This window comes from Bubalus bubalis, chromosome 2 (genome assembly GCF_019923935.1).
Source record: "Bubalus bubalis isolate 160015118507 breed Murrah chromosome 2, NDDB_SH_1, whole genome shotgun sequence".
Taxonomy (NCBI): domain Eukaryota; kingdom Metazoa; phylum Chordata; class Mammalia; order Artiodactyla; family Bovidae; genus Bubalus; species Bubalus bubalis.
In genome coordinates this window covers 147,017,611-147,034,914 of record NC_059158.1, presented here as the reverse complement: position 1 = coordinate 147,034,914, position 17,304 = coordinate 147,017,611, and the positions used below count along the sequence as shown (strand labels likewise).

Here is a 17,304-nt window from a genome sequence, read left to right as displayed (position 1 = left end):
GTATGAGGAGATGCACTTATATCCAACAACAGTTTCCTGGGTTATCTGCATATAAATAAATGTTTCTCAGGATGCTTGCTCCTAAAACTACTTTTATCAAAGAACTTCTTTAAGTACTGCATGTAAGTGCTTTCTACATTTTGTGTTTTCCCATCTGCCTGAAGATGGTATTTGAGGTTCCATGTTTCTTCTGACCCATTTCTGAACACAAATATCTATTTTTAGTTGTTTTACTGTTAAAATCTGGTAGCAGGAACTCAAAACTTGGTTACGTAAGCAGAAGAGAGAAGTGCCAGAGCCACTGAGAAGAAGACATGCGGCATTGCTTACTTAAATCCCCATCCTGTGCCCCCCAGGACAATAGCTGCTACCAGGATGGCCCCAGCGATGGAGCCTATTATGAGGTTGGTGGCACTAGGACCTGTGGCAGAGGATCACGGGAAGAAAGTCAGATGAGCTGACCACTTTCATTACCACCAGCGACAGGCAGATAAGCAGTTACAGGAAGTAAATCCCCTCCGAAAAAGATCACTAAACACTTAAATATCGTCCTTGTTTATAGACAGCTACTGCTTCGATCCGTCTGCCTATAAATCTCAAGTTTCTGCACCACTGACAGAATAAGTTCCATTCCATTCACCTTCCGCAGAATCTGAAGAAAGTTACAGATGCCCACTTGCTGCCGTCGCCCATCTTTTTTCCTCCTCCCCTACCCCAGGATCAGGAAGCAAACAAGTAAAAGAACGAATAAACATGACAGCATTAGAATTCGTACCCTCTGGCTGGCAAATGAAGGCATGAAAAGAAGGAAAAATATTCCACTAAAGTGCTCTTTGCAAGCACCAGATAAAGTTGTCTAAATGCTAAATTTTTTTATCCCTCATTGAAGACAGTTAAAATTCAGAAGGAAGAAGGAAGGTACCAACAAAGATCTAACTGGGAGGCGCTCAAAGATGCTTGTTCATTGCAGAGACCCATACAGTGTTTATACAGCAACATGGAATTCCAAAGACAAGATACAAAGGAAGCAAAAAATTTATTTGAGTGATTTTGGGGAAATCGGATAAAGATTCCTTAAGTTCGACTGACTCGATCTTCAAGCTTCCAGGTATAACTAAGAGAAATTTGAGGCTTGGAGACATTTGAAAAAAAAAAAAGAAGTGAGAAGTAAAGACAGCAAGAATGAAAATGCAAAGTGGAATTTTTTTTGTCAATTGTTTTAGCAACAGTTGAAACATATAGTAAATCCTCTCCATTCACATGGAAAACACCTTAGCACACTATTTTTAAATCTAAGCAACAGTACCTTCAGTACATGAATTATTCTAAGTATCACATCCTCCAGGGGGCTAATATGCAGGCACAGTGCTCCAAACAGCAAACTAACTCCAGTCCTATTTTATCTCTGTTTCAGAAGTCATGAAACCAATTTTGATAGTTCTCCTAAAATCCTGAACTTATGCATACATTCATTTTTGTGTAAAAAATTCTCTTTTCTGCTCACATTAGTGCCCTCAGCTGTGTATGTAAATGGATGCCACTGCACTAAAACTGTGTGCATTATATGTTTTTACTAAGATCATCCAGTGCTGTGCGCATGAGTGGGATAGAGTATAGGGCAATGGGAGTGTCAGGGATGTGGTCTTCACCAGCTCCCGGACAGGGACATGCTCTTAAGATGCACCACTGAGGTTCTACAGAACACAAATCTCAGTGGCCCGTAGAGTCCCACTGACAATAATAAATAATTTGGAGAGCAAGAAAAACAGATTACCTACTGTATATTGAGCACTTACTATTACCAGGCACAGTTCTAAGTGCTTGACAAATATTAATATTTCATTTGATCCTCATAAAATCCCCATGAGATAGGAACTATTTTTATCCCTCTTTAATAGATGAAGAAACAGAGGCTTCTAGACATTAATAAGCGACAGAGGCAAAATCTGAACACAGATTTGTCTGACTCTCAAGCTTATGCTACAAACTGAGGGGCAGCCAACTACAGCCCACAGGCCAAATTTGTCCCTGATGAATTTTTTGGCAGAGAAATTTTATAGGAACATGGCCATGATCACTGGTTTACATACTGTTTATGGCTGATTTCAGGCAGAGACAGCAGAGGTAGAACACAAGGCTATGACAGACACCCTGAGAAGTCAAAACAACTTACTATCTTTACACAAAGATTGCTAAACGTTATCCCACTTAGCTGTATTTCCTTCCCACATTTCTTTTTCTGCTCTTTTTTTTAATACAGTTGATTTAACATTGTTGTGTTCATTTCAAGTATACAGGAAAGTGATTCAGTTATATGTTTACATGTATCCTTTTTTTTTTTTTTTTTTCAAAATCTTTTCCCATTTAGGTTGTTACAGAATATTGAGCAGAGTTCTTTGGGCTACACAGTAGGCCCTATAGGTTACATTGTTTAAATATAGTAGTACTTATGTGGACTTACCTGTCATACCCAAAAATAGCCACACACTTACAACAGTGGAAGAGTAGATAAAACAAAGGTTGGTAACAAAGACTATGCTTTACAGCAACTGCCTTCAATTTTGCCCAGCTCTAAGACTCCAAGGGGAATTTGTTAAAATGTATCCATTTCATTAGTACATTGCAGTTATGGCCAATAAATAATATTAAAAAAGGAACTGGGATGACTTTTTTGAAAACTACCTTTTTTCAAGGAAGAATTTCACATAAATGTATATAAAGAATTTCTCTTGGAAAAGAAATGTTACTTCTGTATATAATCCAATTAACACACCCAAAGTGAAATTTTACAGGACAAAGTTCTTGCTTTCTCTAAAGTATTTTAGCTCTGTCATATATAAGTAAGTAAGGAGAAAGAAAATATTTATTTTCTAACAAGTGAAGAGAAATAAAATATCTTTTCCAATATTTCTAGCTTCCTGGGGTTAATTAGCCTCACAGTCCATAGAAATGGGATGTAAAGATCCCATCTAGATAAAAAGATCCCCGTCTAGACAAAGCCCTTTGATGCAGGGGAGAGAAAGTTAGTAAATCTATAGTGGAAAGTGGGACTTCTGGACTTGTTCCTCTGTTCATGTTAATTCAGTGTCTAGGTCTGCCAGCCCCGTACTGTACCATGTGGGGCCACTAATGGGACTACAGAGAAACGTGAGTGATGTTAGCAACATGCCCAGGGTTTGGGGAGGTTGTTGAATAGAGGCTATCTGTGATTTCTTAAAATACTAGGAATTCATTCCCCAGCCACTGGGAAATGTTATCGCCACTACACTTAATAGAAAAGACAGCATGTATTGGGAGTATTTCTATTATTTGTATATGCTCTCTCTGTAATTAGAGGGGAAAAAATATCAGGATAATCTTCTAGTCTACAGATTAGCAATCTCATAAGAGCAATATCCCATGGAGAACTGACAGCTGTTGTGAGGATGTGGATCAAGTACAAAGCAACGTAAATAAAAGCACCAATGAGGAGAGCTGTATTTCTGTGTAGGGCAAGTGGCATGCAGTAGACTTATTTATACACTGGTTATTCTTTAAGACAAATGCACCAGATTACTTGAAACTGTTCACCTAAGGTTTTGTAGGTTTGCACTAAATATCTGTTTTTTCTTGATGCTCTTTGTTTCCAAATATTTATGTAAACCTTGGATTTGAATGATTAACTATTCTATAAGAAGAAAATAAGGACAGTATCATAAATGTATTTTTAAAAATAACGGTGAACTAAATAACTTCTTTAAAAAAAAATTAAGCTGAAGCTTCCTATATCACTCTAAATAAACAGAGCAAATGTTAGTGGCTACATTTGGATTTTCTTTAAAAGGAGCTACAACTGTTGATAATTTCTAGCTGTATATGTGGATCTATTTGACTAGTGATAGAGAAGGAAATGGCAACCCACTCCAGTAGTCTTGCTTGGGAAATTCCACGAACAGAGGAGGCTGGTAGGTTACAGTCCATTGAGTAACAAGAGTTGGACTTCGCAATTAGACCATTTGACTGTGAAGATTAAATTTGTTATAAGAATCCTAACAAAACCCTCATAGAAAAGCATTTGTGTTAACGGTTTGTCAAAAAAAGATTTGTTATTTTAAAATATCTTTTATAAATGGAGAAGCAGTGGAAGCTTTGGGACCATTGCCTTAATTGTGAAGACATCATAAGCACCCCAATATTATTTTATGCCCCACATTGTTCCAGACAGGAGAAGGTTTTCCACTGCACAAGAAAACCACAGGACACAAACACATTCAAATCACACCACAAGGGGTACACAGCAACAAGACAACACATGGGGGAGTCAGGCGCCAAGGATCAGCTCACACACCGGGGATCACACAGAAACTCTGAAACTCAGAAAGATGCTTACTCTATTCCCCACCCTGTGCCTCCAAAAATCACCCCAAGGGCCAGAATGGTGCCAGCCACAGCACCTATTAGCCTGCTTGTGGCCATGTTCACTGTGTGGAGGGAAAACGGAGAGTGTTTAACAAAGGAAATTAATTACACACTGATATCACTAACATACAACATAACCTGTTCAGGAAATGCTTTGAAAGTCAAATATTGAGATCTTTGCCTGAAGATTTGAAATTAAGATCTACATACACATTGCACATATTTGAGAATAATTCTGAATGTATCTTCAAATTCCACAAACCCTACTTAAAACATAGTCTCTTATACGTTAAACATGTATAATAAATAATCCAATTTGAGTTATAGGTCCTACATGGAGTGAGATAAAATTAAAGTATGATTTTAATTGCATAGCAGCAAATCTGTGTTTTTGTTATAAAAGCAGTAAACCATTAGTATACTTTTTATAAACTTCTCAAACTGCAAAATATGCCTAAGAAGCTATATCTTTTTTAAAACTCAGAACTTATCATTCGAATTTTATGAACATACTTACAATTTTAAAATAGAGTTATCTTTAAAATGAACTGCATTTGCAGGCAGAAAATTATTTTATCTGGAAAAGTATATTTCAAATAACCCGCAGTGTTTGGGACATACATAGTACTGGAACACTTTTAGTTTTTTTATAGTTTCCAGGGTATAAACTATGTGCTGAGAGAAAGTTAGGGTCTCAATGATGCTGTAGCAATTGCTTCAGACGACCCAGCAGTGTTTGACTCAGTGGAGACACTCCATCCCCACACATCAAAGCTTCTGTGAATAGATTTTGAATATTGCAAAATGGGCCTGGAATAAGCACAGGTCCCTAGTGCTCCCTAATTGGGCAAGATGAAATTTAGTGTTGGAAGAAGGCAGGTTATTTAGGGTTGAGTGTGTTTGTGAGTCTGTGTCTGTGACTATGCATGCAAACCTATAGACAAAAATGCACTTTAACTCACATTTCTATATAAACCAGAAATACTGGTTCCCTTCACTTTAACAATGAAAATTAAAAAATTAGTTTCTACAAGGCTGTATTCACATAAATTGTGTGCTCTGAGACATAAGGAAACACACAAAGAACCACGACTCAAAGTCACAATTTTTTAAGGCTTAATATGGGGTTCGTTGACCTTTTTAGCTAAATATTCTCCCAAAGAAGAGAGAGGACCTTGAATGTGTAAGCCTGATGAGCAACTGTACAATTACTTCATTTTATCACAGAGTAAATAGTATGAGTCAGACAGTCTAGCTTTATCATTAACTAAAAACAACCTGAGTTATTCTTCAAATAACAAAAAACGATAGGGAACACAACAAAAAACAGAGAAAGCCTCTGGAGAGCATTGAGGGGAAGAAAAGAAGACCAACATATAAGGTGCTGGTAACAGTCTTCAAGGGTTCCCCACGGCTCGGTAGTAAAGACTCCGCCTGCAATGCAGGAGACTCAGGAGACTTGGGTTTGATCTTTGGGTCTGAAAGATCCCCTGGAGGAGGAGATGACAACCCAGTCCAGCATTCCCACCTGAAAAATCCCACGGACAGAGTAGCCTGGTGGGTTACAGTTCAAAGGGTTGCAAAGAATCGGACACAGCTGAGAACTAAGCAATGTTTTTCAAATATGACAATCCCTTATAATTCAATATAACCTAAATAAGAGCTCAGACTTCCAAATTGTGGAGGTAAATACTGAGATGAAATGTATTCCAGATAGACTGCCTCTTTTTTTTTTTTTTTTTTATTTGAGGCCATAGAAAATCATTGCTTTCAGAATACTAAATTAACTAGGACGCATCATGTTATATATATACTTTTTGTTAGGCATTGTCCCTAAGACCCAAAATATATGAGAGTCTGATTACCTCTTTAATATTTTATAAAAGCTGTATGTGCTAAATTATAGGAAACTAACATATCCCTTTCACATGGTAAAGAATCCCTTTAAAACATAATGCTGAATGAATATTTGTTATTTTTATAATAACTATGAGAGTGATAAATAACAACATCTATTTTAAAAGGCTTTTTCTATTTGCTCTGGATGTAATTTCTCACCACAGAATCCAGAGAATTAGGCAATTGATCACACAAGTGTTAGAAACAACCAGATGAACACGATTCCACAGACGCTTCAAATATGTATTCGAGATAAACAGATATAATCTGTAATCTCCCCTGGGCAAGAGCAATTATCTCCAATTCTTAACTGATGGGTACTCAACACCAAAACAAGATAAAAGTAAGTGGAAAAACAGCTTTTTCAAAAATATCTTTTCCCCTCTTTGTTGTCCTGCCCTCCCACTACTTTTTAACTAAAAAATATATGCAAAATTCATTTGATTCTTTATCATGACACTTAACAGGCTTATCTCTTCCAGTAGGTAGCAACTCAACCTGTTTTCAAACGGACATGAATTTACTGAGTGGCTCACAGGTGGATGGATGTGTACTGCTGCTGCTGCTAAGTCGCTTCAGTCGTGTCAGACTCTGTGCGACCCCACAGACGGCAGCCCACCAGGCTCCCCCGTCCCTGGGATTCTCCAGACAAGACACTGGAGTGGGTTGCCATTTCCTTCTCCAATGCGTGAAAGTGAAAAGTGAAAGTGAAGTCACTCAGTCGTGTCCGACTCATCACGACCCCATGGACTACAGCCTACCAGGCTCCTCCGTCCGTGGGATTTTCCAGGCAAGAGTACTGGAGTGGGGTGCCAGTGCCTTCTCCAATGGATATGTACAGGGGATATTTAAAAACTAAGGTCTCAGCTGCTCTTCCCAACTAAAAAGAATTTATCTTCTCATTGAAAAAAATTTTCTCGGGCCTTTGGGGACCTATAATCTAGTTTTACTTCCCTACTAATTTATTTATTATGTAACTGTATTTGTTCGTTCATTCAGTATCTATGAAAAGGTTTGTTGTTGTTCCAGAAACCATGCTGGTGATACACCTTATTTTTCTCTTCATCCTACCAAACCTAGAAGGCTTGCAGATTCTAGCTAACAACACAATCGTATTAGGAACTTAAGTTTGCTCTCCAACCCTTCACCGTACTTACTTTTCATTTAACTTGAAACTGTTATGGAAACTGTTTATTACTTAGCAGTATGTTTTCACTTTTGTTTTCTTATTTCTGTTATTTGTTGGTTATTATTTTTAATCTTGGTCCTAGCTATCATATGTGCTAAAAGGTAGAATTTTTTAAATTAACTTATGTAATTGGAGACTAATTGCTTTACAATATTGTGGTGGGTTTTGTCATACATTGACATGCATCAGCCACGGGTATACATGTAAAAGGTAGAATTTTTGAGAAGTGTGTAACATTAATAAGAACTAAGAATTTTCTCCTTTCCTCAGGAATTTCTATTTTATATGTAGAATTCTTTCACAGACAAGTCATGCTTCAGACACTTTGAAACTGTTTTTGAAACTGAGTGGTTGATTTTTTTTTTTCTTTTCTTACTTTTAGAGACTTTCTGAAACAAAAGGCTGCAGTATTTCATCTTTATGACTCCAATGAACCAAAAAGGGCTACAATCCTGCATCCTTAAATACTTTGAAGGCCAGAGGCATCAAAGACATCATTTGTACTCTATGGACCAAAGTTCTTTCTACAGAGATTGAGTCTTTTGTTAAAATTTAAGATTAGAAATAAATACTAAATACATTCTTTATACTTTAGAGTATAATATTAGCATGATAGATATTTTATCAAGCTCTACAATTCAGTATTTAGATGTATAACCAGATGTGCTTACTCTTCTACATAAAATTTTTAAAAATTGAGTCATTTTTTGACACATTGGGATAAATGTCAGAAAGGATAAAAAAATTATTTTTTATAAGAATACTATTTGTTTATGCTCTCAATGAAAATATCATGGAGTTTTTCTGAACTCAAAGTAAATTCAGAATTTTCACAAAAATTTTAAACTTAGTAAATCCTTATGTTATTGATGAAGTCATCGGTAATGAGAAAAATACTGAGATGGTACATAATTATATAGAACACAATTATATATGACCATCATAACTTCTCATACCTAATCATCTGAATTACAAAATTAAGGATTTCTGCACTCACAAATAAAGTCATCAAAAAACACATGCAAAGGTAAACACTAAATAATACTCCTCAATGTAGACTTAGAAATTACTGTTTTCAAAATACTAAATGCTAACAATATAATACTTCCTTTGACAAGTAATGTATCAGTTAATAAGCTTAATCATTACTTATTTTTTTAACCCTTCTACTTAGTACTGTTATACAAACTAGCAGAATAACTTAACACCCAGTTTTAACTCAGGCTGCGTGCAATAACAAAAAAAAACATATTGGGGCTGAAGATCAGGTGATGTAGGTTTTATTCTTGGCTCTACACCTAAGTAGCTGTTAACCTTATTAATTCAGCTAGTTTTCTCATTTTTAGAAGAGTGGGTCTGAACTGAATTGCCCCTAAGGCCCTTCTATCTCTGATCTGATTACTATTGTCATGATGACAGCATCTGACCAGAGCTTCCCAGGACCATTCTTTGACTTTATATATATCAGGGAAAATATCTGATATGTCCCAGTTTCTTCTCTTCCCTCCTACAAGGTGTTGCAAACCATCCAATGAGAAAAGTTGCATCGTATCCTATGATAAAGTGAAGTCACTCAGTCGAATCTGACAGCACTGTGCAAAGATGCCTACACAACACAAAAATTACCCGTTGACATGGCTCTCCCTATAACAGGTGGCAATTCTAGGTCTTAGAATTCAAACATATTCTTCCCTCATAGAACAGCCAAAAATAATTGACTGCAGGGAGTTTAATGGAAACAGGTTGAGAGAAGAGGGACAGAAGCCTCTTTGTAGGTAAAATGAACAGTGTAGAAAACATGAGTCACGTAATATGTAATAGAAAAATCTTTTTTAAAAAATCTCGCTCACATGATTTTTTGCTTTAAGAGCCTATTTCTTGTCTTTTAATAATTTTAATTTGAAAGCTGGAGCAAATTATCTTCCATGCTTTAAACAGTGGGTCAACAATGGACAACTTGAGCCAGTGCAGAGTGACTTCAATGATTATACTTTCCTGTGTGTTATTCATCCCTACCCAGATGAAGCTGAATTTTTATTCTTTTAGTAACCTGTAGTTAAAATGAAAGAAATACTTGAAAACACATTGGTTCATTTCTCATTTCCTCGAATCAAAGAGTCACAGAATTCACCTTTAGTTTTTACTAATTTAATCTTGATCCAAAGAGATGTAGTTGGGTACAATTCATCTTTTATGATAAAATCTCATGATTTAAAAAGAAATATTTTCATTCTGTTTCTTAAATTTTTTTTCTTCTTAACAAGGAAGTACATTGAAATTAAATAAGTATTTTTTAATACCCACTCACCATATCTCTACAGAAAAGCCCTTATCTACAAATATGACAAGTTAGTTCATTGTGGATGTTGCTCATTATTTATGGCAAGTATTTAGGGAGGGTCCAAAGACTGTGCTCAGTAAGTCAAGTGTCAACCAAACCAATCCAGTCATGAGAAAATGCAGAACACAAAGTTATAGAGAAAAACCTTGGCACCTCACACAGGTGTTGAACCTACAGTCAGGGAAGTACTGATGGTTTCAGTACCTTGAGTTTGTTACCTGTTACTCTTCAGCAAGGCAATACAACAAATGGATTCTGATAAACTGAAAATCAATGTTAACATGCACCATTTCACTTCTTTTACATATTCCCAAATAGAAGGGATATGGTATTCATAGAGTGCCTACCATGTCCAAGGATGTGCTGACTTTTAAATAGTATAGAATCAATAAATATTTACTATCTGGATTTAAAAAACAGAAGTAAAGTATCTAGTTTCTCTCTTACCATCTTCTTTAATCAGAATATCAAAATTAAAACTATAAAATCTACAGTAAAGTGTTTAAATTTTCATTTCAGTTGTTTTCCATTTTCCTAGTGCATTAATGGAATTTTCTATAGAGGCTGAAAAGATATAAATGGACAGTACAGATAGAGCCATTATTAGTTGTTCTAAAACTGCTTGACTTTTTCTGGAAATCTGGTAATTTACAATAGTAACTGCTCTTTATTTATATCAATTAATACCTTCTTTTCAAATGAATCAAGATTATTAAAGACGCATGAAGATTTTAACAATTTTAGAACCTATGGGTAAGTTTATTCAAATGATTCCACTGTCTTCATTAAGAATTAAGTAACAAAGAAAATATGCAACAGGAAAGAAATAAACCAGAACACTAATATTGATTACCTCTGAGTTACTGGATTAAGAGGGATTTTTACCTTCTTTTTAACCTTTTCTGTATTTTCAAAATTTTCTATAATAAACATGTATTACTTGAATGATCCAAAAGGTTATCTTTAAAAGATAACGAAGACCAGCCCCACATTAAATGGGAAAAAAGCAGAACAAAACAAAAGGCAGCTAGGGATCTTCTCTTCTCTAGAATGTACTTGTTTACTTTATGCCTTCAAATAAGTTTTTTAGGCATGGGTGAGTGAAGGAATGGAGAAGAGAGAGAACAAATTAATAATTCCTTATGAAAAAGAACAAAGTCTAAGCCACTTCAGCTGTGCTCATCTGTTCAGGCATACTTACACATCACTTGAGAAAACAGCATTTAGATCTTTAAGAGAATCACAGACATGGAGAGAAAATTTGGAAAGAATGAATCTCTCCTTGTCAGAAGCTAAATATTCTCTAAATCGAAGTTCTGAAGGTGGATCCGAGAATTTTTCATACTAATTTTAAAGTAATAAAAGACTAAATGTAAAAGTGGAATTGGTTCCTTTTTTATAATGGTTCCTTTTTATAACTAGAAGGAGAACAGAAATAGACTGTGAGGGTGTGCTTGTGATTCTTATAGAATGTTAACATCGTGGCATAATAAGCAAATGCATGAAGTATTTTAACACCCACTCCTACTGAACATTACACATGCATGCAAATCAGCCTGAATCTCTTCAGGAATTGAGGACTATGGAACTTTATGTACTTTCGAAATCATAGCTTCCCGTATGGACAATACTGAAGCTTGAGTTTAAAGGCGCTTTCATCCAAAACTAAGCAGATCAAAATGACACTATTTCTATATGTATTTTTCCTACCTGCAGGAAAAAAGTATGATAGTTATTTATGAAATACTGTTAGCAGTACCATGAGAAGGAAGAACTTGATGTATAATACAATGCCCACTGGTGTACAGTATCCTTTCCAATGATTTTTTGGTTTCTCAGGTACAATATTATAGTAAGTCTACTGTAATTGATGACTTCACCAGCTCTTTGAAAATCATAAAAGGGGTTGGGAATGGGGAGAATAAGGAGAAAGTGACTACCACATTTAGATGACACAGGCTACATTATAACACGGTAGCAGAAGGCCTGAGATCGGGCATTTGCGATTTCAGGTTACCTGAGATCCTGGTCCCAGCCCTGCCTCTGGTTACCTTAGTAACCACAGGATGTCACTTGACCTCAGGGACTGAGAGTTCCCATCTGCAAAATGAGGATGGTTCTAGATGGCCACTGAGTCTCCTTCCAATTCTAAAATTCTCATTTTTCTCCTTTTAATGTTGATTAAAACAAAGGTCCAGATCTTTCAAGTTTGCTTTGCTGTGTTAAAGTTCTGTGAAGAATTTCAGTTTCTTCCTAATCAAAGTGTGCTTAAACAGAACATAGGGGATTATAACTTCCCTCCGGAAGAACTCAAGTATTGAGGAATGACCAGAGTCTCATGTAAGTGAAAAAGAGTTCATCTATTTAAAAAACTGATTTAGCTTCAACCAACTATAAAATGATTAACATTTGTGATTATGGAAGAATGAGATTTAAAGGAAAGAAAGGAAATTGGTATATTTACCTCTTCCTAATTCCAGTTCTAGACTAAGGGGTAACTTAAGCAATTTTTTCAACGTCATATCCAAGAACCCTTAATTTTGTGGGAACATGAATAGACATTTTAATGACAAAAAGAGATATTCTTATGTGTCTCCAGAAAACCTATGAACTTGTTATATTGGCACCTGGAAGAATACTAATGAATTCAGTATGCAAGGAATTGAAACTGAAATCACACAAACCCTTGGGTCCTTCGTCTTTGGGGGGGTGCAGGTTCCTAACTGGATCCCGGATACTGCAGTCTGTCCCTGCCCAGGTGAAATCGCAGATGCAGGTGGCTTCATTACTACACACCTGTGAAAACAAAGAACAGAGATGGGGCATTTTCACCGTACTTGGTAGAATGATGGTGGTAAATGTAAAATACACATGGGACAGGGTAGAAGCTTTAAAACCATTTGAAATTTTTAAGTCTCCCCTGGTTTTGTTTTTTGGTTTTTTCGTTTTTGTTTTTTATTTTTGGTTGTGCTGGGTCTTCGCTGCTGCACAGGCTTTTTCTCTAATTGCAGTGAGCGGGAGCTAGTCTCTAGTTGCCCCCCATGGGCTTCTCATCGCAGTGTCTTCTCTTGTCGCAGAGCATGAGCTCTATGGCATGTGAGCTTCAGAGTTGCGGCATGTGGGCTCAGTAGCTGCAGGTTGGAGGCTCTAGAGCACAGGCCCAAGAGTTGTGGCGCACGGGCTTAGCTGTTCTGTGGCATGTGGGATCTTCCCAGACCAGGAGGATTCTTTACCACTGATCCATCAGCGAAGCCCCTCCCCTGGTTCTGAATACTAGACAATGTATAGATCCAATACTTGGGTGATATTTTTTCAGTTAATCTTAGAAAAATCAAAGATTAAAAGGAAGAAAATTTCAAATTAAATGTTAATTACTGGTGTTGATATTATTTAAGTACACACATCTGACAATGTAGCTTTTTCAGAAGTAGTTGCTTCTAGAAACATACCTTAGAAACAATATGCTTAATTCAAGAAATAAATACATGTTGGATTTGAAAGGCATTGCCAGAGATGAAGTACCAGGAGACATAAATCACTAACGCACTGCATTACCTCATCGTGCCCAACACAGCAGTCATTCGGTGGTGCCCTCCCAGCCAAACAAGCTCCCCACCACCACCACCTTCCCTGTCTGCCTGTACTGTCACTCCTCTCTCAGTCAGCCTGGCTGAAGACCCTCCTAGAGTGATCTCTGCCCCTGGAATGGACCTGTAATTTAGATGGAATAAATAACCATCCACAAACTGGAGATAGAGTAGTTTAAAATCCTCATCTGCCTGTGACATACATTCAGAGATAGATTGTTTAGAGATGATAAAATTGAATTTAAGCGTATGGATATAAGAAGCTTTTTAATCTGAAATAATATAATGTGATGATGATAAGTAACACACTGAATTTAAGCTTTTATTCAATAAGATGAAGAAGTCGGGGTGGGTAATGGAGAATCATGAACCTTTTTATGCATTAAGTTTTATATATAATGTTTTCAGAGCAATAACTGAGTAGCTGAGTGGTCTGCCCAGTGCTTTTACTTCTGTTATTGTTTTTAGTAGCTAAGTCATATCCAACTCTTCTGCAACCCCATGGACTGTAGCCCACCAGGCTTCTCTGTCCATCAGATTTCCCAGGCAGGAATACTGGAGTGGGTTGCTGTTTCCTTCTCCAGGAGAACTTCCTGGCCCAGGGATCAAACCTGCATCTCCTGCATTGGCAGGTGGATTCTTTACCACTGAGCCACCAGGGAAGCTTTTAATTTACTATAGCAATTATTGAATATTTACTACATTGATTATGTGCTAGGTACTTATACTCAGTGCTTTGTGCATAGCATCTCATTTAATCACTAGCACCCTGATGACTGAGAGAGGCTGAGTGACTTGCCCAAAGTAACTGGGATAAAAAGAAGCAGAGTCAGGATTCAAACTCGGGATCCTTTCTAGCCACAAAATCCATGCTCTTGATCATTAGTCTCTACTACCTGCTCGTGAGTCTAAGTCATTGGGCATAAGCTCCTTATGCCTTTCTACCTTGTTGTGTGACATTTCACTCATTTAGTTATCTATATTTTGGATTATTTTTACCTTTGCTGCAGCATCTTCCTTTGATATGATCACTCTGAGTTTCTTCATGCCTTTTACCATTTTTGAATTCTATATAAATTTTGAACTATCTTTCTTTTACTAAATCCAATTTAAATAATCACTAAAATGTGTTTTTAGGTAATAAACTTAGGTTTGCCAGGAAGTATCTGCCCCAACACTTTGTGCCCAGAATTAAAGATACATGCAGGTGTGTGTAGAGAGCACATCTTCTCTTTTATTGGCAATGGTCCAAGCATAACTGTCCAACTTTTTTTTTTTTTTCATGGTAAAGACTGCTTTATTGGTGGCGGCTAATACAAGTCAATAAATATTGATCCCCAAAGAACTCAGTTATGTATCAGATTACTGGTCCACAGAGAGCTGAATGGAATTGAACCAACTGATTGCTGGGAGGATAAACTCAAGTCAATCCTGCTTCTTGGGAAATGAAGCCACAGCCAGTTCATACATGGCATATGCAGTTCCACCAACTGTAAGAATCATGGTGGTTCTATACAGGAGGGCATCAGCTATCCCACCCTTCAGATGCACTGGAATTCCATTATCCTCCTGAAACGGCTTTTGTTTCTCTGGAACCTTATTTTCAAACTGCCTGCATGAAGAAGTACTTATGGTCCTCTTAGCAATCTGACAGAGAGCCAGAAGATTCCGTAGCATCTTGGCTCAGTTACTACCCACCAACCACGACAAGTGACCACCAGCAACTAGAAGGCCCCACGCTGAAACCAGAACTACCTTCTATAACTGTCCAACTTTAAACATGTGAATTATAGCAGTGATCCAACCTCTAGTCTAGTGTGATCTTCAACACACAGATACTCAGCATGCACGTTGAGTAGTTGAGGAGCTGAAAGGGAATTACTGAAAAGTGTAAATTATTATGAATGGTGCAAAGCAGTCACATAGGGTCTATAGTTTCTTTAGGAATCACATCATTTTTCTACTAACTCCTTGGATTCCAAAAGACTGTGGTGAATAAAAATACACAAATACACAAAGTGATAAAAAAAAAACAACAAAACTAAAACCATATCAACACATTTAGGTGTGAGTCTTAGAAGATAAGGATATAAGGAAAAAATCATAGTCAGTGCCTAGAGTCACAGAAGGAGAATGGCTGGACCAGAAGTCCAACCACTGTGAACTTGGAGGATGTTAGACAAGGAAGATTTGAGCTGGACACTGATGCCTACTTACCCCATGGCCTGAACACACTTTACCCTTGGAATCGAGGGGGCAGCTGCTCATATTTAGGGCCTGAATCTGTAGACACTTCCGATCTAAACACATCATAGATGGGCCACATGGTGTTCCATCTTCAACATAGCCCACATCTGTATCATCATCTAAAACCACATGAGCACCACTAAAAAGAAAAAGATAGTCATACAGTCATTAGCACCACACTTGGAAATATACCACCAACATGAGTGAGGTTTGCTATTCAGGAAACTGAAGAGGCTGTCAGTGGACGTGGATTTCTCCTAGCATTTCTCTACTTTTCCTTTCACCCTTTCTCCACGTCCCCTTAGTAAGACAGCATGATAAAAGAAACTGCCTTTCAGTAGCATTATTGCTCTGCACTTCATCAGAACAAAAATATGTCATTTGCACAAAGTGTGTCCTAAACCTTTCCTTGTTTGCAAGACCAACGTTAAGACTAAAGGAGAGGTGTGCAGAAGAACAACAGAAGCAATCCTATCATTAGCACTCCAGGACATTCTGATACAAAAAGGCAGGTGTTGGGCATAGAAAGCAACTGAAAACATCTTGAAAATTAGTACTTTAGAGGGCTGGATTATTCATGGTTGAAAAAAACAAGCCGATTCCTCTCTATTGATATATACTTCTAAAATCTCAAAGCTAAGGACAACTGGAATTTGAATAATAATCAATGTTATAATTACTAACTAGATACCTTGCTGAATATTTTTAAAATATTAAAATAAAATATTTTAATATTTAAAAAAATTTTAATATACTAGTTTAGACTGTAACAATTTAGCAAGGTTGTTGCATCTAAAGATGTGTGAAAACTTACACACTCAAAGGAAGCTTCTGTGCATCAAAGTAACTGCATTTGAATACTACAAATTTATCTAGGAAGGATCTTCTTGTCTAAGACCCTGTTCAAATCGTCTTTAGAGCCATTTAAAAGATAGGAAATCAGCAACCATTTGACCAACATAGCAATATCCAATATGGCTATCCAGTTGATTTACCAAATTATGTTCAAAATTATTTAGGGATGATTCTAAATCTTATATTCACCTATGTAAGATGAAGTTTTGCTATTTGGGGGATACTAAAGGTAAACATTACATATCCTTCTGGGCAATGGCAGTTATCATTTGAATGAGAGCATAGCATCTTAGAATTACAACTTCTTTAATGGGAACAATATTTAAAATATAATATGACTCCCAGTGTTAAAAAAAAAATAAGTCTTGTATCTTCTGTACCTCATACTCACAGACAATTGGATATAAAATGACTGACTAGAGCTATAAATATTTTAGTATATACTTTCTATGGGCTTCCCTGGTGGCTCAGATGGTAAAGAATCCACACGCAATGTGAGAGACCTGGGTTTGATCCCTCAGTTGGGAAGATCCCCTGGAGAAGGGAATTGTTACCCACTCCACTATTCTTGCCTGGAGAATTCCATGGACAGAGGAGCTTGGTGGGCTACAGTCCATGGGGTCACAAAGAGCTAAGCACGACTGAGCAACTTTCAGTTTCACTTCACTATACTTTCTATATGTGATTAGGTTTCAATTAATCTTCTAAACCAAGCACACAGAGTATAGCTTAAATTCTTTTTTGTCACAAAAAATAAAATATACAATGTTCAAACAGTGACATATTTC

At 36.8% G+C, this 17,304-nt stretch overlaps 2 protein-coding genes across 7 annotated transcripts in view; both read right to left on the bottom strand.

Moving 5' to 3' along the window:
- The window catches only part of ADAM23 (ADAM metallopeptidase domain 23), a 200,263-nt gene that overhangs the window by 11,279 nt on the left and 171,680 nt on the right, over nucleotides 1–17,304 (bottom strand). For 2 of the 6 annotated variants that reach the window (XM_045164558.1, XM_045164561.1), the window contains exons 23-25: nucleotides 15,632–15,800; nucleotides 12,512–12,623; nucleotides 4,370–4,460 (exon numbers count right to left, since the gene is read on the bottom strand). In XM_045164558.1, coding sequence (XP_045020493.1) covers nucleotides 4,370–4,460; nucleotides 12,512–12,623; nucleotides 15,632–15,800 — 372 coding nt within the window. Of the gene's footprint in view, nucleotides 1–330; nucleotides 422–4,369; nucleotides 4,461–12,511; nucleotides 12,624–15,631; nucleotides 15,801–17,304 lie in introns of all 6 variants that reach the window. The other 4 variants (XM_045164557.1, XM_045164559.1, XM_045164560.1 and 1 more) reach the window with 2 other exon arrangements.
- On the bottom strand, nucleotides 14,682–15,106 carry LOC123332056 (cytochrome c oxidase subunit 7A2, mitochondrial). The gene has a single exon (XM_044937626.1). The coding sequence runs from the start codon at nucleotides 15,089–15,091 to the stop codon at nucleotides 14,840–14,842; it is 252 nt and encodes an 83-aa protein (XP_044793561.1). The 5' UTR covers nucleotides 15,092–15,106; the 3' UTR covers nucleotides 14,682–14,839.

Excerpts from the sequence above, each read along its gene's own strand:
- LOC123332056 (XM_044937626.1), bottom strand. The coding sequence starts at position 15,091 with ATGCTACGGAATCTTCTGGCTCTCTGTCAGATTGCTAAGAGGACCATA.